We start from the raw sequence: 22,789 nt of genomic DNA, 5'->3' as shown, positions 1-22,789 counted from the left end.
ACTGCAAATCAGAAAATAATGATTTCTCCACTTAACGTAACAATATAATGAAAATGCTCAAACATGAAAACAATTTACCTCCTTGTCTAGCATAAAGGCTTCCTCCAAAATATCCATTCACTGGTGATGTTGCAGCATAAACAAATATAGCTGTACTAAGCATTGATCCTCTCCTACAAGAAGTGATTTTTTGGTAAATGAAAGAGAGAAGAAAATAGTATTAGAGCAAAATATTACAGTAAAATATGTGCATTTAGCAGCACCAGTTATTTAATATTTTTATATAATGTAAAAATTTAAAAGTGCTTAAATTGTAAAATCTGTGTACGAATGTGAACTGTTTATATCCAAAGCTTCGACCAAGTCTAATTCAGTTGGGGGGTTTGGGGGGTGGGTGAGGGGGAAGAGTTCTGACATACTACATTCTTTCCTAACATGCATTTATTTTCACTGGAGTACAAAAATCACACCTCCAATCAAAACACTGTGACATTTGGATGTGTGCACCAAATTATTTATGTGACATACACTGTGTAAGACTCAACTACTGCAGAAAAAAGGTCCTCTTTACTTAATATAAAGGCCAGTATTAACAAAAATAATCTAAGGTTGTAAATGATGTTTCTGCCAACCCTCAGAAATTAACTTTTAAGATCGAAAGCATTAAACTTATAGAATATTAGAAAACCTGACTTAAAAGCTATAAATAGTATAATGAAGCCACAAATCAGCATGAAGTAGTCCAATCAGAAGAGTCTAGTAATTTTTAAATTATCACCTCATTAAATGCTGGAGTACTCATTTTGGCATATTTTTTTCCTGAAATTTTACTGGCAAAGCTAGTAATTTTAAATTACAAAAGCCATCTCCAAATACATTTTTAAAAATCATGTCTAAGAATAGCAAGATAAACTGATATCCATGAATAGAGCTGTTTCCCATGTCCTGCTGCTACTCTTCAACAGCAAAAAGCAGCAGGTTTTCAGCCAGCTAGCTGTACTTTCTTCAAATGAGCTGTTCTGAGAGATTCCAGATGTTGGCATTTCAGCTTTTGATGAACCATTACTGGATGCCTGCCCTACTCAAAGAAGTAATCTTTAGTACAACCGGCTTCCATGACTGCACGAATTGAACTAAGCAAATATACCTGCTGGTCACACACACTAAAGGACTGTTAGGCTAACATTTGCTTCTTAAAAAAAATCAGCAATGGTTCCATTTTAGAAAGCTACTGGTTAGATAAAAACCAATTTTAACATTTGTCCTAACTTAAGACAATTTAGAAACATGTGCAGACCCCCAGAAGACCAGGCACAGTCTGAAATAACACATGTAAGTCCAGGCTACCTGTAAAATGACTGGCAGATGTTCCTCTAAAATTATTGACCGGCAGATGTTCCTCTGAAATTACCTCAAAACTTCCTGTTCTTGAGCTTACTCCCTTGTGATCCAAACATTCTAATGTAAAAGCTTCTTAATCCACAAACCAGTATCAATAAATTAATAGCTGACACGACCACATTTTGCTGAGAGACTTTTAGCCCATACCAGCTGCATGATCCCTAAGAGTTTTAGCAGAGCTGAAGAACACTGACAGGCAATCATTCTCGTGATTCTGGTTTACAGCTTTTTTCACTCACATCATTATTTTTCTAAACGGCAGAACTGTCTGCACCAGATTTGGTCAACTGTTCCGTTACACACCCAGAATTAAATTAACTTTGAAAGTGATATAAAGGCCTACTGCAATGAAAGACTAAGTGTACATATATTTTTAAAAATTACTGTTCTGATGCATTTTACAATTGCCATTACTAATTTACAGCTTCTCTACAGTGCACAACATTCTGAATGGTTTCATTCCTTCCCTTAAAGGATTGACATGCTGTACAATTAAAAATGTGTACATCAGTCTAGCCAGAAGTGTAACCATGGGGCACAAGGGGGCAAACACACCACACGAAAAATGAAAATATGCCAAGATACTAGTACTATGGAGTGGCTTGTTAAACACACCGTTAAAAGAACTCAAAACCAAGAGTTCTCTCTAGTGGCACATTAGAAGTATTACAACTTGTTAAAATCAATAGTAACAGGAGAAAATAGAACAGAGATATGAAATTTTAGTCACCGCTTAAAACAAAGCGCTTGTTAAAAAAAAAAAAAAAAAAAAATAATCAAGATTCCCCACAGTACCCAAAATACAATCACTACAGAAACAGATTAAGTCCATCCAGGACATCAAAAATCTCAAACACATAAAAGGTAAAGGAAGAGAACTAGGTGAACTGTTAAGTGGTGTGTTAAATTTAAACTTGAGTAGTATTTATTTGTTTCAAATGAATTCTTTCCAGTCAGGACCACAGCCCACCTATTGCTGGAGGTTTTACAGGCAACAGAGGCAGAGCACCTATTCAAAAGAACTGAAGAAATTAAATCTCCATCCCTGAGAAGACTTGTGGATAAGATTGGCTTAATGCGTTGTCAGCAGTAAATAGGACCATTCACAACACAGCACGCTCCTACCAGTCTTTACCGGACACAGCCGGGAAAATAAGGTAAGAAATACAGTAACTGTCACTCCAGATGAAACAAGGGAATGAAATATGTACCTTTCAACATTTACTTCCCATATAATCTACCCATGATGCTGCAGAACAAACTAGTTGCTCAATAAATCATGTGAAAAGCAAGCATTACAAGCCTTAAATTAGGGGAGACCAACTCACATGGTAAGAGTAGGACAAAGGTTCGTTACAACTTAAAAGAGCCCTTATGAACACTAAAACTGATCTGAAGATAAACACTAAAGACACTCAAACACTTCTTTTTCCAGGCCAGTTAGAACATTCGTTTTTGCAATTATTTTATTCATTTAAGCATTTGCATGAATAAGGCATGGCGCAATTATACTTACTCTGTGTATAGATCTTCTATCATTGCAACAACAATGACTATAAGAGACACAGCAAAAATTTGACAGCCAGAACCAATAAGTGATGAAAATATTAGCGGATGACTGGATGGTCTAAAAACATCTCCATGGACCTGCTTCCACCCATACTCATCACCCAGATCTCTGTCCTAGGAACAGCAACAAAAAAGTTTTAAGTCTATAGTCATGACAATTAACAGCAAACACACATGCTAGGCATGTATTAAAAGTCTGATTTATTAAAGCAACTTCAGATACAAGTATGTCTTCTCTCCTGAGTGCATCAAATCTAGGAGAAAAGTTTACTTTTCAGATGCTTAGGAAGACAAGAAAAATTACTATCTGAATATTGTGCAGTAAAATCTATCAGATTCCCTCCTTGTCCCTAAAATCCTCTGGAGTGCTTAGGACTACACACAGGCTTCTGTTACACACTCAGAACAGACCTCGTTCAGCCAAAGTGTAGATATGAACATTAATGCAGTGACTAGTTGCAACTTAGGACCATGTTACAAAGAAAACTAGTAACACTTTCAAGACACACTTAAGGCAGTTTCCTGTCCAACTGAAGAAAGCCAGAGCTACTAACACAATGAACATACAGAGAAAACAATAACCCTTAAAAAAAGATTTTAGAAGTGTGAATGCAGATCTTACCATATCATCCATTTCTTCCTCCTTGCTGTATCTCGCATAATCTTTTCGCAAAGTTCTCATTAATATCATAGACACTAGGCCAACCAGAAAGATCACCATCATAAAAGAATTGAAAATTGAAAACCAGTGAATCTACAAAAAGAAAACACATCCCTAAGATTTAGAACTGTAAAAGTGTTTCAAATTTGTTCCAATACGGATAAATGGTTGCTTAGCAGGACAGCTTGTCAGCACTAACCAAGTAGCAACAAACCCATGTTGTAAGTAATACTAAATTTGTGGAAAGTCCTACCAAAACTGGCCTGTGGAATGCCCTACGTAAAGCTTTTCAACAGCCAAGCTGGCTCATGATGAGGCTATCACAGCTCTGTTAAGCACCAGCAAAGTTCAAACTGGCTGTGCGTGCCCCCTTGGTAAAGGAAAGGCAACGTGACACACAGCTGCCTGCCTAGAGAAGTGGCTTCAGCAGTAAAAGAGATACAGCCACAAAGCTAAAGGAACCATCACTTTGCACAAAACCAAAATGAGCAGCAGCATTATTTTGCCTCTGACAATCACATCTTCTGGTTTACACCAAGGTCCAAACACAATCCCAAACCCCTAATTTCAGAAAGTGCTATAGCTGAGTATACTACCCTTAAGGAGATTACAGCCACAGGTTTAAACAATCACAACTAATACTGCCAACCGGTTTAGGCTGATGCTTTTTGGTTTGCATTTACTTCAGTAAAAAGTGGACATATGACTAACTGCAGTTATTCAACTTACAAGTCGTATGGTTGTGTCCCTGAAACTTATCCCTTCCAATCATGGGAATATGTTTTCTTGAACTGTGTTGTATTTGCTGCAGGCTTGAAGCTTGCCTGCACATTTACTGAAGCACTCTAAAAAACTGGAGCCATCCTATTAGAGCAACAGAACTAACAGTCTGTTCTAGAAACAGTTGTAGACCTGTCTGTTTCATTGTCCCAGAACACCTGGAACATCCAAAAAATTCAAAGATGTCATCCAAAAATTCCATGACATCTTCCAAACTAAAGCAATCATTTTGAAGGGAATTTTTTGTAAATTTGTCTTAGAACAATACATACTCTGTGCTGAAAGAAAGATGGGTCAAGATACTTGTCAAATCGGTCCTCAAACTTCACATCTGATTTCTTCCATTTCACCTAAAGAGAGAAAAATGTACACTTGAAAAGCTCATTATAATATGTTCAGCTAATAGTCACATGCAGAAACCCAGAACACTTTAAAAATCATCCACTTCAGATGTTTTCTTCAATATGAACCTAGGTTTTGGCAAAAACAATGGACTGATCTCTACAAAGACTGTTATCTACAGGTCAGACATAGAATGAACATCAGCCACCTTGCTTCATGGATCTAATCTTGCCTGTCCTTATGTTTAAGAAGGAAGAACCAGCCTTACGCTGCCTCAGCTCTCACTGTCTCCACAAGGCTAACCAAAGATGCAAATAGTTGCCAAATACAACAAACCTTTATCCTGATTACAGAAGGAACTCAAAAAGATACTCACTGAAGGTGCAAAAACCAAAATCCAAATGACCCTATTTTTCAGGTTTGTCAAAAAATAGTTCAAAGATGATCTTTTTTTCCCTACGGTAGATACCTGCAGGGGTATACATTTGAAAAATCTTCCCAAATTTGCCCAAGATTTCAGAACAAAGTTTAAAGAAAAGAAGCATGTTTAAACATGTTCAGGAATGACATGCTAGAAAGCAGTGGAATTTTTCTAAAGATTTTTTTTTTCCTTTTCTGACAGCACACTCCCTTTTGTCAACACTTCCATGCGCTGTGTTGCATGAAAAGAGGCTTGTGGAAAACGTTATCAGTGTTCATTGAGTGATGACACTCCCCTCTACTTCTGCACCCTGAATGGCAGCTGAGATCTGTTTTGCTGCCATGCACTGAGACTTGTATTAAGTGAAATCAACTGTACCTAAATTCTCTGAGTACAATGCCCAGGAAAAAAAGATGTGGTCTAGCAGAAGTGAGGGAAAAGAAGATATAAGAGCAGATTTAAAACAGATGCTATTAAGAAAGAAAAGGGCATAAACTGAGATACAAGCTGGCTGGAAGGGAACTGGATAAAAGGGATCAAGCTGGACTCTAAAAGACATTAAAATTTTAAAAGCTACAAGCTAAAAGCTGCAGCCTAAAATCTGTAAGACCACAGCATTCTGCAATCTAGACGCTTCAATTGCCAATAAAATAACTCTGAAACCTGCTGCAAAAGTATGTGTTTATGGCCACACTACTGCAGGGTTACTGCATACTACTGCTATCAGTTACTACACTAGCTGCACAGAGGACTGCTTTCAATTTGGAAGATTTAATTATACTAATGGAATATATGGTGCCAAGTATTTTTCAGAATTTTTGCAAGATTGTTTTCATTTTAATTTTTAAATGTAATTTCAGAAACAAAACACGAATCTCCACTGAATTTTTTCAAAGGCATGCCAAGTTCAGGAAATAATCAGGATTTTTAATGATCTTAAAATAAATGCAGCCCCCTTGTGCATATCTTTTTAAAATACATGACACCTATATATCAGGAACTATCCTTTCCAACATATGTTCTCTTATTCAGTATAGAAGAAAGCATATAAATGCAGATTTAATACCCTTATAGGCCTAGCACTCACCACAGTCCCGAGACAGATTAAAAGCCCCAAGACTGAAGTATTACTCACTTTGAGGTATGATATTAATGTTCTTCAGTTCAAATTACAACCTTCTTCAAGATTAGTAGCTCAAAGCATTAATAGCTTTCCACACTGTTTTAGGCACACTTCTCATTAGAGCATCAGCCACCAAGAAGCCACCACTGCTTATAATAAAACCACCAGAGACAATCTGTGAATTAAACACCACACACGTGCCAGCCCAGCAATTGCCCAGTGGTGCCAACAGAATTGGATAGTTAACTCTTGAGCTTTGTACACTAAAAAGTATTTCAAGAGAACATCTAATGGTACTGTCATTACTGGCAGCTACATAGTCCTGTCTACCTCAAAATTCACAGAGCAAATGGACTTCACGATGCTGGCAGAATTTGATGAAGTAGAAAATTTCAAAATTTCTACGATCAATTTTGCAGTAGAGATAGGGAGAATAGTGTAAATGCAATTCTAGAAAGCACATATAAAAAACAGTTACTTGCATTTCAAACCATACAACTTCATCAGGCGAAGACAAACGTAATAGAAGATTTTATTTCAGAGGATATTCTTATGCTGACACCTACTGTTAACACACTGTAGAAAAGCCAGCACTGAAGAACCAGTTTCAGTATACAAATGTGGTGAACGTGAGAAGTGAACCATTACAGAATTAAGTAGCATCAAATAAAAAAAGGAGGAAAATGGAAAAATTTAATTTGTTACCTCAGATCAGCAAATTTTGTTTATTCATTACCTTTTAGCATAGCACTTCAATATAACAGCAGAGGGCCTCAGAGAAAACCTTACTATTAATATTATATAAATAAGACAAATTTCTACTGCTTGCAAAGTATGAAGGCAAAGTACAATGCATTTTGGTCCTAGCTCAGAACCCATTTAAATCTGTGATGCAAATGTCAGAGCTCTAAATGTTACAAAAATGCGTACCTACTGGGGAGTCCTCTACACTTCTCGTCTCCATACTTTTGGGGACATCTTTCTTTCCCAACAACACACTTTTCTGCAGATTACAGAAGCTTCAGTTTGTTTGAAGTGTTTCAAAAATCATCATTTTACATTTATTCTTAATAACCCTATCAAGGTTTTTCAGTAATGGAAAAAACCATACTGGAAGGAGTGAAGATGCACCTTCCTCTAATATAGCCTGATGTATCAATATATAGTTGTAGGTATACAAGTACCTATCTTTGAGCTACTGCACCATGTAGAATTTCTTATTACAGATGCATCACCAAATTACTTACTGAATACGACATCTGGATTTTTGTGTTTGGTACCAGTTTCACCTTTCCTTCACTGGTCAGATTGACATCTACAATTCTATTTCCATTGTAACCGATTTCAAGTTTTTTGTAAGTCCAAAGGTAATAATCTTCTCCATTTTCATCTGCTTCTCCAACAATGCCTGCATAGGAAACAAGTGTAAGCGTCTATTACAGGTATGCTTTTCAAACAGTCTGTAATTACTTTTTTTGAAATATGTATTACAAAAGTTTTGCCAGCTAATAAAGCAACATAACTACAGTAAAGAGAACACAGCAGACCTTATGCTCTTCTTTTCAACTCTAATACCTGGATTACATCTTCAATCCACAGGTATAATGCAAGAAGCATTTTGTAATGGCATTAGAAGAAAAAAGCATGCAGCTACAAACACTACAGAAGAAACAGAAGACACAACAGTTCCTCTAGTTTTATTTGGAATTCTTACCAGATAAATAACTAACTGAATACAGATTTAATTTCCATGAACAGAACTTAGCTAAGACCTCTGTATTTCCCCATCTCCCATCTATCCCTTCATTAACTTTTCTTCTTCTTAAAAACTTTACTTTCATTCTGTATTTCTCATTAGTTGACTCCCCAACACATACTTCTTGCTCTCATGTGCACACAAGCTTCCAATGTTGGCCAAGAATTACAGTTTTGACTACTCTCTTTGTTACTTTCACTGAAAAATTCAGAAAGTTATAATTTACTTGGAGATTTTTATTACCTCCCATATGGAAAGCTGCTCAGATGCTCCTGGAGCATCAGAACTCAATTGAACTCAACACTAGCCATGATTAAGTTCTTACCTTTCAATAAATTACTGCAAAATGTCTGATGTACTACAGAAAAATTCAAGAGAATGTACTCCGCTGGGGGGGGGGGCGAGGTGGAGAAAAAGGCAAGTCTAGGAGTCACCAAGCTCACAGGTTATAAGCATGACCTTTAATGTCAAAAGCATCCGACCAAAGATCACATACAAGATGGAAAGCCACAATAAAAGCACCACTCAAGACACAAAAGGTGGGGTGGGTGGGGGGAAGAACAAGTAGGTGAAGGATATGGAACAGGTTATCATGAAGCAGCAGGTACATGAAGGAATGGAACTTGTGCACTACCTGTGCTTTCAATTTTCAAGGTGGTATATTTCTGTCACGTTTCTTACTCACGCTCATCTGTCTGGATTGCCTTGTATATGCCATCCACATGAAACTGGTGCCAGTTTGTGCCTATGCCATACAGCCTAGCACCTGGCATACCATCTGTTCCCATGGTACTACTCAAAACCATCACAATACAGACCTCTAAACTACCTAAAGGACATCCTGATCATCACTACCTGAAGGAGTGCACTAGTGGTGCTCCATATACTTAGGGAGATGTCCTGAAACAGTCAAACCTAGCCCCTCCGCTGTGGGATGGCAATTCAGGGAAAAATAGAAGATGGAATCATTTTATCTGAATGCCCTTAAAAAAACCTGGTTGCCTTTTTCAGGTCAGAAAATAAAAGTGTACACCTTCCAAAGCCCTCAAACAGCAGTGTGAAGTCATTATCCTTAGTTATCAGCAGTTAAGAAAAGTTATTTTATGCCTAGCCTTTTCTGAAACTAGATTACTTCTTACTGGATATTTTGAGGGCTTCCTAAGGAGAGTTGCAAATATTAATGGTTGTGTGTATGACTTTGACATCAGTAAGCCTTACCAAGGTGGAAAACCATGAAGAACATAGACATGAACTTAACTAAAGTTTGCCAGGAGACAGCAGGAGTGCCACATATCCATCTGGATGAGCCCAGAGAAGTGAGTGGTCTGCTTTAAGAACAGAATTAAACAGAAGTTGCCTAGAGTTCTCAGCAAATATTGACACCATCCGAATCCTTTTCCTTTAAACTCTTCAGACTACTTAACTTGTTTTGGTAGCACAAAAAAAAGGACTCTACCCACTTATATTTAGGGAACAAAATTTTGGTTTAATCTGGCTACAAGACACAAATCAACAATAAAAAAAATAGTGGACTGGGTGATACAGTACATAAAATACATGCTGGCTAGCAGCGTTATCAGGAAAGGCAACCCAGTTGAAGTGGATCACCATGACAGCCTTCACATAGCAACAAAAAAGCCATTTCAGCACAAGATATTTTTAATGCAAGCTGAGGGTAACCAGTTCTGGACGCTACCTGAATAAAACAAAAAAAACTCCTCAGTAATCAGAGTATGTCAGAGATGCCATCATAATTACTAAAGTTCTTACTGCCATGTATTTTAACCAGTCCTAATGTTTTTCATCACAGTTACTGAAATTAACAGCTATGTAATGACACTCAATCAAGCAAAAGATACTAGTTTTCTTAGTATCTCTGCCACCACATGTGGTACTAGGCAAAAATCTATACAACAGAGTCAACAATAAGCTGGAGGAGCCATGTGTACGGTATCACTCATGCCACATTCATAACAGAAATCTTTATAATACAAACTGTTCAGTGAGCAGTAAATCTCGGAGCTTTAAGTTTGAGGCAGCACTCAGAGCCTGCAATATTCCTATAGTTTAACAGAGACCCAGCAAAACCAGAATTCATGCAGATAAGCTATTATTCACTTTTCTAAACTGTACTTGGAACACAAAGGTCAGAAAGACTTGCAGGGAAACACTTCTAACCAGTTCAGATGGATTCACTCTTTTCTCAGCCCCCCAACAAGAACTGCTTAATTTTTTGGAATAAAACCAGGCTAATACTGATTGACCAATCTGTGGTCCTGCTAGTTTTACCTGGCCCCCGGGAGACACAGACCACTTGCTTTCACACCTGATGTCAGACTGTACCCTTGCATAATATTACCAGTAATTATGATGCTGCACTCATCTATTAAGTATTACCACTTGCAGTCCTGGTTCCAAACAACTATCAAAACCAGCCTCTTAATATCATATGAAGATAATACCTAGATTCTACATGTTCATTAGCTGTAGCATTAGGAATGACTTCTTGTGCATATAAAGCATATTACTGAAGAACATTAAAAACACTGGAATCACAGTAAAACAGATTTTTCAGCTGAGAGCATAAAATGTAGTCAGTGTGTAGAAGATTTAGTAAGTATATCTGTTCTTTGATATTTGAGGAGAAAAAAAAATGTTCTCAATTAAGATCAGAAAAATGAGTTCTAGAAGAGAAAGTCCCAAGATTTGCTAGCCACACAGGACTCCAAAGAAGCCAGCTTAGCATCCATCACCCTTGGGCAGTCTAAAGCCTACACAGCTGTCACTAGTGTAGGAAAACCATTCACTCATCTTTTGCTGAAGGGCCAAAAGCATAAAAAAAATATTATAGCAACAACTGTCACTCATGCATGCTTTTGAAAAGCAAATTGCACAAGAAGTATAGTACAGGCCACACACATTAATTAGGGTCTACTGCAAGCCCTGCCACAGAGCTGTAACACATGCTAAGCTAATCTGCTGGAAAGAATGAATACAATATAGGAGTACTCCTGTCAGGCATTATAATGTTATCTCTTAAAAACAGATACATTTTAAAAAAACTAGAACCTTTTTGACTAACAGATAAGTAATAGATACATAAATAAATATATAAAGTACCGGCATTTCTGGCTGGGACCCATGTTTATTAGATAGCTACTTTATAAAATCAATTAGAATTGTAAGAGTGAGCGAAAAAATCACCCTCTGTCAGAATGAATGAATGATGGGTAGCATTATTCAGCATACTACCTATCAAAAGACTTTTGTCATGTGGCTTGAACTGTGTGTTTGTAGGTGGTGTGGGATTTTGTTTATTTTGGGCAATTTTACCTCTTTCATGGAACACAGGCAACAAAGACCTTACCTTAAAGCGTTCTGTGGTGCTTTTCATTTCCCTTCAGTTTATATCTACAACAGGGAGGTTAGTGCTTGGGGAGTTTGGTTGATTGCTACATCAGTGCAAAGCACAATCTGCAGAGCACTCTTTGCTAGGTATGTGATCACAGTTTACAAGGGAGTAACAAAAACCAGAGAGCTTAGGAGACAACGGCAATAAGGACACATAATTTTTTTGTTCAAGACACAAGCACTCCTAAGCCCAGATTAATAATACTCAGCAAGAACATTTAAGAACTGTATAAGCACAAGTAAAATAAACCTTCACATAATCACTGACTGCACATGCAAAACTGTTAAAAGCCACTAAATTACCGTAAAAGTAAATCAAACAGCGCTTGCATTAGTAATAAACACAAAAAACCTAGCAAAATATAGTTTAGATATTTGAAGAATTTTATGACAGCTGTTATTCATGAACACATTAACACAGACCTTATATCATACCTATCTAATTACCACTCAATCAAACATTTAAGAGAATTCAATCCCAGTAACTTGGTATTATTAAATCATTGCTTGAGAAACAAAACAGCTTTTCACTGATTTTTGTAATTCACTAGTACAAGCCATATTACTCTTCTTCCAATGTAATAATTCTTCAACTTATTTGTATTATTTGATTACATAAATTCTACATACTTGTGAAATTCCAATAACGAAGCTTAGTCATTTACTGTCTTCATGGCACCCACTAGCACAGAACTCCTGTAGTTGTAATCAAGTTTTTTATGCATAATATCACTTACCCCATATTGGCAAGTCATCAATATACATCTGGTACCAATAGTGATTTTTGATAGCGTACACAAATGCATCTCTTCTTCCTTTGTCCAGGTCAATTTCACAGTAAGTAGTCTGCATTACATCATCTGCAAAAAATTAAAGCACTTAACAATTAACGAGCTGGCTCCAAGCAAAGGCAAACCAAGCAAATGGAGCAATGGACACTGCTGGAGTCTTTAACCCCTCTTGGCTACCCTCAAGTAGGTAACAAAAGAAAGCATTGAAAAAGGAACGATTAAAGCAACTGCATGACTGTGTGTGTAATACTGCCCTTCCACATGCAGAAGCTTTCCCACAGACTGGATAAGGAAAGGTTTCAAAATATCATTTTGCTACTTCACCCACACTAAATTAAGATCCGTTAGCTGATGGCAGTTTTACCTGGACAGACTGTGAGACCTCTTTACTCTAACAAGGGGTATGAAATTGTTCTCTCTACATTTTAGTATAATCGGGCTCACTGACTAGGGATACTGTTTGCAAAAACTAAAACCTTTTAAAGTTCTCAGCAATTTTCAAGAAACTACCATAATGAAGAAACAAAGCAATTGGGGTAAAGGCAGAAAAAAAGATGGGCAGAAGATAAAACCAGGAGTAACATAAAGAATACACAAGAGGCTACATTTGGAAATAAAATAAATTCACCTTTGAGCCAGAAAGCTGTTTTTCCCCCATCTACAATCCACAAGTAATGTAGTTAGCAGCCATTCTTTCACATCCCAATTTCCTCCCCTAACGTTTCCTTTTCAAGTGAAAAAAGACAAAAGGGCTCATATGTACAAGAATTCAGGCAGCAACAGATTTAGAGACAAAAATCCTCCATCCACTACTTAGTAAATATTTTCGACTCTGCAAATAGTGAAGCAAAGCGAACATAAATCATTCTAGCTCCCCCTCTTTCCTCTTTTTGTCATCTCTGAAATCGAGGACCCATTTCTAGCAGATAAAATTAATCTGTGCCCCAGGAACAGCTCTAATCTGCATCTAAATTCAGCTTACTTTCTCCTACACACTAACCGCAATATAAAGCTTTATTAGAAAATAAAATCACCTGCACACAAAAAGCACCAGCAAGTAGACTATTTCCAACACAAACCATTATTTCTCTGATAAAACAATCTGTCAAAATGGAAATATGCACAGTTTGTCTGGTCAGGAAAACTGAAGCACAGCCCGGTGAAGCAAGACAGCAAGAAACCAGCCACGAGCAGTCTTGCATAGTTGCAGTGATTTCCTGCAGCCCTGGAGAAGACGGTGCCCCTGGCTATTCTGGAGTGAATCCGTCTCTTTCTCCTCTTTCTTATGAAAACTTCAGTATTTTCTATTTGTTTCTTCCAAGACCTAACAAGTGCACTCTAAGCTTCATTTTTTTACTGATAAAACACATTTTTCAGACTGCCTTACTAGGCAATAAAACTTTCACTTGGGAAAAAAAGTGTGTCACAAAACCACTCATGTCAACAAGTGTCCCCAAGAAGACTTTTAGACCATGGATTCTATGTTCAGGACCCATACTGGGACATTCAGGAGAGGGAAGCCATTAAGGCACCACAGCTGAAACACACACATACAAATCCAGGCCTCACTTTGCATTTATGCCTCTACTGAGCTGGATCCTATATGTTTAGGACTGTTGATTAAAAAAAAAAAAAAAAAAAAGCCTCTGTTCAGCACTTTTAAACATATTTTTTGGAGTCATCTTAACATTATTTAAAAGAAAAAAAAATCAGAAACCCTGTCTTCTTGATTTGTTGCTAAGTAGGGATGAATTCTTTCCAAAATACTTTATTGTCACTCTCTAGCAGTTTCATGCTGTACTCAAATAAAAGATTAACACTAATGTTAATTTTTTTAACTCACAAAGTTAACACAACAAAGCTCAACAGAGAGGTCAAATGAAAATATACTGTGATTTACAGTAAGGGTAAAAGAGAGACTGGTGGGGGCCGTGAAATGAAGCACTACCTGGTTGCAGGTGGCTCTCCCCAGACTGGTTCACCCACACACCCAGCGGCACCCGCACAGCTGAAGGACAGCATGGGGACAGGAGCAAGTGCTACTAGCGAAATAAAAGTCACATGAACTACAAGCGCTCTTTTTAGAGACCTTTCCCATTTTGTAGCCTGAATACAGAAGCCTTTGTTTGCAGTTATTAACCAAGACAAATTCAGTAATAGATTGTAATCTAATACCAAATTACTCCATGGGCTTTCAGACTCCTGGAATTTGCCAATTTTTTATTCATTTTTTTTTTTCACACTAACTGAAACAAGCCATTCTGCACCTAATACTCTATGATGTAAACAGTGGGTTTTGCTGCTGTAAAACCAACCAAACCAAACAACCAACCCAAACTACCAAAACCAAAACAACAACAAACAAAAGACTTTGAAATACTATTTGAAGCAAAATGACTGCACTGGCATCTAACCAGGCAGCAGATAGCCACATGCCACCAAAAAACTCTTCATCCATTTTTATGGATTTCACTCCCAGTGTTCAGAATACCAGAAGACATCACTCACTACAATCAACTGCAGATCAACTACATTATGAGTTACTCCAGTGCACATACACAAAACCCCAGAACAAACATTAGAAACAACCTCATTCAATTCTTGCAAAATGCAGGCATGACTTCACGTATGGTATATGATTTCACCCTCAGCTACACTACGCAGTACCGTTCCCTCCTCCCCCTAAACAACTGAATGAAGGCAAGAGGAATGACAAGCGCTCCTTTCTCCAACCACTGAGAACACCGAAGCTGTCATTTAGTTACAGGACAGGATTAGATGGTTAAGCATAAATCCACCGTGTTAAATGATTAAAGTCGCTTACAAAAGCATTCAGTGAAGCTGAAGTCTACTTCATTACAGCTTTACCAGATCTAAAGCTTTACCTGTGTTAGATAGCTCTTATCCAAATTATGGTTGTGTGTGCATCCAAAAGGAGTGTGAAGTTAGAAGTATGTGTTGTGTTGTGTCTACATCAGGGATGTCAAAGAGGTAACATCTGCTATGTAATACAGCTTCAGCAATGTCAATAGCACATTAAGCAAATTTTAAAAGCATGAAAGCAAGACTCATTACAAAAGCAGGTGCATTTATGCCAGATTGCAAATTTCCTGTGAACAGTCAGATCAACTGGGTTTTCTGCAAACACATAAACCACACAAAACCTCATTGTACCTGACCATCTCCCAGTACTGAACATAGTCCTGAATGGCTGTCGTATTTTCTAGAGGTGTTGCAGAGGGAAATCTTGGGCAAGGAGTTCTCATTTAGAAATATGGTCATTTAATAAAATTTCTAATTAAGTGCAAAATTCAGGTACGTTAAAACCCCTTTTCCCCTTCAAATTCATCTCCTCTAACTGATATTGTATAGCAATGTAAAAAATTAATTTCCTAATTGAAGTTGCTATGATCCCAATGTTCAATATATTTCATAATTCACTCTCAGGTGTAACGCAGAGGGTGTCAATTCAAGTACTTGAACGAACAACTGCACATATTACATAAAAAGCATTATTAGTCTAGATTTAGCTTGGCAAGAAATTAAGCAAACTGAAAACTTAGTTATATAACAATGGAAGCATATGTTAACAATGCATTACTTCACAAAGATGTTCATACAGATTTGAGAGCTGCAATAAGAACAATATTGTTCCTACTTGTAACAGAAGGGAAATCCAGCTATTCTGTACGGTTGCAAGCATCCTTCACGTGACACATTTTTAAATACCAAAAGAAACACTACTTCATGAATCCTTCAATACACTGTAGATTTGGCCCACCAGTCACCACTACAAATATTCACGTGCAAGCCTCCATTCTCAGAAATACATTTCTGCAGAGCCATAACTTTCCTATTCCATCGCAAAAACTCAGGCAAGGTCTGCTGATTCAACTGACAGTTCTACTTATGCAGTCTACGGTACTTCAGTTACTGACAGCTGCAGCCTAAGTAATTCTTTGAATATGACGAACAACACTGTTTCACACTTACCTGCTACTGCTGTCCAGTCAAACTATGCCGAGAACTGTTTTATACTGCAGAAGCTAATTTATTAGAACAATTCTAACTCCCCTTTACTTACTCCAGAGGACAAAAATCTAACAGTATAAAATCCAAATCTAATTCATTTTTGTAAACTCTTATGATACTCATTTAAAGTGGAAAAATACCTGCAATTGTTAGTCTTGCCATAGTCCCAAACACACATGAGGAAAAACTTGATTACCTGTTAACTCAGAACTGAGATCCAATGCAATATTCATGAAGAATATCCGTACAAGTCTTTCAGACAGTTGTGCCAACATTTTGAAAAGCAGGTGCCTATGGTTAGGTGTTTAAATGCACATTCAAGCATCTAAATGATTAGTGAAAGGTACCTGAGCTGTTCTTAATTATTTCAGCTTTAAATGTTAAAGATACTGAACACTCCTTGAAGCCATACCTTTTCCTTAAGTACATATGAATCTACTGGTGCCAAAACATAAGCTTCTACTTCTTAAGAAAAAAATCCAAAACCACAGATCACCAGCAACTCTGTTTCAGCTGCCTTGCAGCAATGTCTGGACCACTGGTGCAGAGGTAGATGGATCAATCACAATGAGATAAAATTTATCCATTAAAAAGAAAATTATTTCATTGATATAATCCAGCTACTATTATTTTTCTTAAAAAAGTGAACACAACTTCAGCCAAGAACAAGATCTGCTATTACAAGTCACCAGAAAACTGAGCTAATATCACATTTCAACAACCAAACTGGAACAGAATTCTTTATGCAAATGCTAAATTTTAAAGAGATGGTCTATGACATTTGGATTTTCCTACATGCATTGGATATAAATTATAGTGGTGTTACGACAGTTTTTAAGCCTGTAAAAAATGAATCTCAGATAGCAATCCTTTGCTCTGTTTTTTCACTTTAAAAACCTGTGTATCAAGGAGATCAGGGTTTCAACTAATTTTACATAATTTTATATTAAGTAAGTATTAATAACTAGTGCTACAACTAATTTATACTTGTTACTCTGAAGTTTGGAATAAAGTATATGAGTTGACTCCCATTCAGATTTCGCTTCATGGATCACTGCTACAAGTATTAAAGCACCTCCTGATACAGAAGCTGCTGCATGCCAGCTAACAGCAAAGAGATTATTGGCTTCATCTTTTATGTAGATGACACAGATTGTAAGAGAAAAAACTAGAAATGCACATGGACAGCTTCCCAGATCATGTACACGTACTTAAGTCATCAACCAGCTACCGTGTACCATCTGCTTTATAGAAAACATCTGACCTGCAGCCACTTTGGTTAGGAGTTGAATTCACTGCAGGTCCAATACAGAATGTCAATCTGCACAGAAAGCCAATGTGCTAGTAATAATAAAAAATACATTTTTAAAAAGCAACAAAGGACATGGATGAAGAGGACTGCCCCACCTGCTGGGAAACGTACCAGCACATCAATCACTTACACTGGCAAGCCATAAACACCCGATTCTTTTTGAAATCTCTGCTCTTCCATACTCATTCAAAGCCTCTTTTGAAAGACATAATGCCCAGTCTATCTGGAAGAAGAGACCCTAATGTAGCAACTGCATACTTGTAGTGCACTGGTAAAGCAATTAGAGGTGCAAAAACTGAAAAAAATTAGTATGAGTGGAAGACCAGACCTTAAACCCTAAAGAATTTGTACTCAATTTTTCACAATAAATAATACTTGTAATGGACAAAATCTAAAGCTTTCCATGTCAAAACATCAGCACAATGAGTTGTGAATCAGAATCTTGAAACTCCTAACCTGAACGCAAAATGAGACTTAAGGAAAACAGATTTACCTCTTGTAAAGAGCTACAGAAGACAACAGATAAACTAACATGGCAGAGAAACGATAAAAACCAAAACAATTACAAGATAAAAAAAACCACTGCACTTTTCTGCCATCCTGAAGTCTAGTCCAGGATGTTAGTCCAGGATGATCTGGGCTCCCTGCAGTTCTGAATTCCAAAAGACTTCACTTAACCAAATAGGAACGGTATCAGTTTCTACGTATTGAGGATCTGGAGGTTCAATATTACCCAAGTCGTACTTATTTTTGTTTAAAGCTTTTTTTCTAAGTGTTGGATTAAAGAATTACCAAAACAGAAACTCATTAAGTTCTTAATTATTAGAACATTTTACAGAAATATTTGAGAGCGTATTCACAGAAGAGTGGCTTTTATCCAATGCTCTGCTTTTGTGTACTTCCCTCAGAAATGGCAGAAAATACTCTGGAAAGCTAAACCACATCTGACTACAGACTACATGGTGGTCACAAAAGGAGACAAAAAGTACACTAAAAGTTTCATCTATCTTATCTGTCATTTCAGGAAAAAGAAGATGAACATGCTTTACAAATCTAAAGCAGCCTGACTACTGCATGTACTTCTGGTACAACAGAGGTTCTAGCTTTTTTTGATCACTACAGAAGAAAAGGTTTTCAAGCATTCCAGCCAGTTTCTGACCTTAAGCCAGTTACTTTCCTTCCCTTGATAGCATCTCAACACTTCCACTTAAAAACAGGTTACTAAGTTACAACCTCCACATGAGTAAGGAAAAGGGCAGGTCCAGGATGGAAATGCTGAGAAGTGAGCTATGGAACAGCACAGCCTGCTCAGTACTCCCACTCACAAAAGACTTGATCTAGCAAAAAATTGATATGATAGGGGAATAAATTAATTACAGATAATCTTCAGAAAATAAATCTGGGAATAGGTCATTTCAGAACATTAAACATTAACTCACTAACCTTCCAGTCTTTTCAATTTGGTGCTGCATCTAGAGAGTACACTTGCACTGGAATAATATAATCTCTTTGTAAAGATAAGGCAATTAAAGAAAGTAAAAATTACACACATAACTGGCTGTAAAAACAAATATTTATTGTATTCTGACAATAGAAGTTTTATTTAATCTTCACAGCCATGCTGAACTGCTGCCAGTTGCCTTCTCTGTTCTTTCCATTTTGCATTTTTAAGTGTATTCTACATGGTTTGACAGGAAAACTATTTCTCTCATACCGAGTAAAATTTTCAGCAGGCTGTAAGTCTTGCAAACCAGCAGTAGGACGGTTTTCCACTGTTTGTGCAGGTACAGTTCCGTTCTTAAAAGGAAAGATTCAACTCCAAATTCCTTTAATGCAGAGATGCTATCCTCTATGCAACCTAGAAATTTATCAAGAATCTATGGTTTTAACAACCTTCTAATCTTTTATTCCACTTACCCCAATTGTAACAAAACCATCAAGTCTCTTTAATTTTGCAGAAGACCAATTCTGGACACAACTTTTGTAACCTACGGAAACTAAGTCTCATCTGATTGCAAATGCTCTGACAGGAGATCCTAAGAGATCCAGTTAAGCACTGGTGATGCAATGAAGCATAACCCTCTAGGGGCAAAAGATACATATACACAGAAATCTAAACGTGAATATATCAATGTTACAAATCAATACAGACAAAAAGAATCTGTTGTTATTTAAAGCTGTGGAACTACCAGCTACAGATACCTGAAAGTACTGAGGGTACCAAAGAACACACACAGAAATTATGCAACAGAAGACGCAGCCCCTAACACAAGAAATGTATTTGCAAAAGAAGTTAAACGTCATCTCTGGAACAGCATGGAAAAAGGGAGAGGGCAGGAAGCAACAGATAAAAAACCAGACTAGCTCCATCCTGACCAGCATATGATGAATTAGAGCCAATAATACAAAGGTATTTGTCAAAGGTATTTTAAACTAGACAGTAACCAGAAGGATACAATAAAATTAACTTTGTGTTAAGGTAGGACTTTGAGCAAGAACCCTTGTGTTTAAAGGTATTCAACACCATATGAAAAAAATTACATCTTCATAACTGGTAATTCCAGAATCTTAATTCCAGTAAATAAACTTTTAATCATTCATATGCAGAAAGCTTAGTTTTACTTTATGAAATGCAATCAGTTACTTCAGAAGCATGTATCTGCTGCAAGCATCTTTCTTAAAGGGCACAAAAATGAAAACTTTACTGCAAACCGAAAAACCAATGGTAGTAGACAACCTTGCAGGGCATTTCAAGCAACAATATGAAATACACTCAGTCACTAGCAGAGGCAAACTTTCAGTTCCTCTAGTTAAAAATAAAGCATTAAGGGTTCATAGGTTATTTTAAGTGACTAAATGCACTTTCAATTGCTTACCTTTAAATTTGATGTCAAGACCACTGAATTCCAATTCAACTCCTTGAAGTGCTTCTCCTAGGGTTTCATGGTAATGGCTGATGCTTTTTTTTGATCCCACACAAAAAGGAAGAGAGAAGTATTTGTATGTTTCTTGGCGATTGTGGTAGGGTCCTACTGTATTCATCCATAAAACAACTTCCTCTTTATCTTGGTACTGAAAGATAAAATTATTGAGTTAGATGAGAAGCCCAACAGAATAAAAATATTAAAAAAACTCATTCACATTAACTAGCAAGGCAGCACTGTTCAATCACAGGCAACAGTCACATTTAAAGACAGTCAAGTATTTTTGCCGTTTGGGTAGCACGGATTCTAGGACAAGATTTCAGACTGCCTGCCTACAAAAAAAAAGCTTAGTCGATCACAGAGTTTCTTAAAGCCTATCACTGAAGCATCAGAAAAGAGGGATTCACTAAGAGGGAAGCAGAAGACACAGAGAGCAGAAGTCTCAAAAATATATAAGCTTCTACAAACTTTGTTGAAGCACACATCAGTTAATCATAGAATGGTATGGGTTGGAAGAGACCTTAAAGACAATCTAGTTCCAGCCGCCCCTGCCACAGGCAGGGACACCACCCACTAGCCCAGGCTGCCCAAAGCCCCGTCCAGCCTGGCCCTGGGCACTGCCAGGGATGGGGCACCCACAGCTGCTCTGGGCAGCCTGGGCCAGCACCTCGCTCCTCTCATAAAAGCCAAACTCTACTTATCTCCACTGAGAGAAAGGAAATATCAGACTAACACCTTGTTAAACAAGATCTTAGCAAATAAATCAGGCAATCTATCCATGGTGGCTGCTATATTGTGTTTCTCCAAAATGCAACTTCTTTTTCATTTTTGTAATGGTATGAATCCAGAAGCGCACAATGTCTCACAGGAGGCACTAAAATTAAACCGTGGCATACCTACAGTAGCTAAGAGACAAAAAAGTCAGACAGAAGGACTGTACTTTGATGCATTTCCAACATTTTCACAGTGGAAAAACAGATCAGCAAGGAGTCTGATGGCTGCCATGAAATTCCTTCTAGGAACATCCACCCTTCACTTTCGACAACTACTGTTAGCCAGGAAAACTTTTTCCTTGGCTACAAGCCAGTAATTTCTTCCAAGCCTTTATAGCTTTTCAACAACAAAAAATCCTTAAAGCCATTCATCTATCAGTATTCAAATACCTTGTGAATTCAGGAGAATTTAGTGATTCAAAATCATAACTTGCAGTATACCTGAACACATCTGGATGAGGTATCAGGTTTGCTGGTTACTACAAAGCTTCTCACCCAACACAATTTCTTCACCTACCATAATTTCAACAGATTAGGAGGGACAGTAAACTAACTTTTCAGGCAGAAAAAACCCTCTACTTATAACTATACACACCTACCACCACGATCACCATATAGATCCTGATTTTTTTTTTTTTTTTTAAGTACAGAAGAATAAGGTACTATTTTAAGACCAATACGCAAACACAGAACACACTGGAGAGGAAAAGAAAGTCAAATGTTAATTAGCTGTAACTATTTCATAGTGCACAGCTGAAATACTGAATACAGTTCTGCATCTCCCTTTTTAACAAATGAACAAATGTTTTTCAACTCTATTTATTCTGAATAACCAGTCATACTGACAGCTTAACTCAGAATAGCTACACATGGAATGCAAGAAATTCTTCAGATGAGGTGTTTAAAAACTAAACTCAAGGGTTTAAAAAAACATGCTTTGAGAAATCATTTAATCCCTTTATACTAACAAATTATCTCAATTACAAGCCTCATCTTTTTTGTTTACAAAGATGCACAAGGGTCATTCCAGCCTCTTATGTGAGCAATCTCCAACAAGAAACTTTAAATATCTTCCTAATTTCATTCTGAGCCGCAGCAGAGACCAAACAGATTTCACAAACCTGTCCGTTTGCAGAGCACACACTTCAGAACATTCCTGACAAGTAAAGAATGTCAATGAAGGAGCAAAGAGTAAACAACAAAGCAAGAGAAAGCAGACATTCCTCCTCTGCCAGCAAGCAGAAAGGTTACACTAGCGCAGCACAGCTGTCCAACTTCAAAGAAACTTGGGAAAGAAGGAAGAAAGAAAAGTCACAGTTCCAGCCCCCTCAGCAGCAGCAGCAGATGATAGTGGAATCTGCACTACAATACTGCCTCCAGCTCTTGCCAACGTAGCAAGGGACAAGTTTGTCCATATCTTTTTCTAGTCTGTTACGCCTAGCACGTCTTCTGTTTCTTCCTCTAACAGCTGCAGAACATTTTTTCAGCCCTTT

The 22,789-nt window shown here is 37.3% G+C and overlaps 1 protein-coding gene across 1 annotated transcript in view; it reads right to left on the bottom strand.

The window, feature by feature from the left end:
* Window positions 1-22,789, bottom strand: part of TM9SF3 (transmembrane 9 superfamily member 3) — a 51,034-nt gene that overhangs the window by 20,656 nt on the left and 7,589 nt on the right. Inside the window, exons 2-8 of the mRNA XM_037400834.1 lie at window positions 20,476-20,671; window positions 12,202-12,324; window positions 7,545-7,705; window positions 4,684-4,761; window positions 3,593-3,724; window positions 2,918-3,084; window positions 79-173 (exon numbers count right to left, since the gene is read on the bottom strand). Coding sequence (XP_037256731.1) covers window positions 79-173; window positions 2,918-3,084; window positions 3,593-3,724; window positions 4,684-4,761; window positions 7,545-7,705; window positions 12,202-12,324; window positions 20,476-20,671 — 952 coding nt within the window. The remainder of the gene's footprint in view (window positions 1-78; window positions 174-2,917; window positions 3,085-3,592; window positions 3,725-4,683; window positions 4,762-7,544; window positions 7,706-12,201; window positions 12,325-20,475; window positions 20,672-22,789) is intronic.

The sequence above is a fragment of the Falco rusticolus genome, chromosome 9 (genome assembly GCF_015220075.1).
Source record: "Falco rusticolus isolate bFalRus1 chromosome 9, bFalRus1.pri, whole genome shotgun sequence".
Taxonomy (NCBI): domain Eukaryota; kingdom Metazoa; phylum Chordata; class Aves; order Falconiformes; family Falconidae; genus Falco; species Falco rusticolus.
Note: the sequence above shows the minus strand (reverse complement) of the source record. Positions and strands in the feature narration are given on the sequence as shown.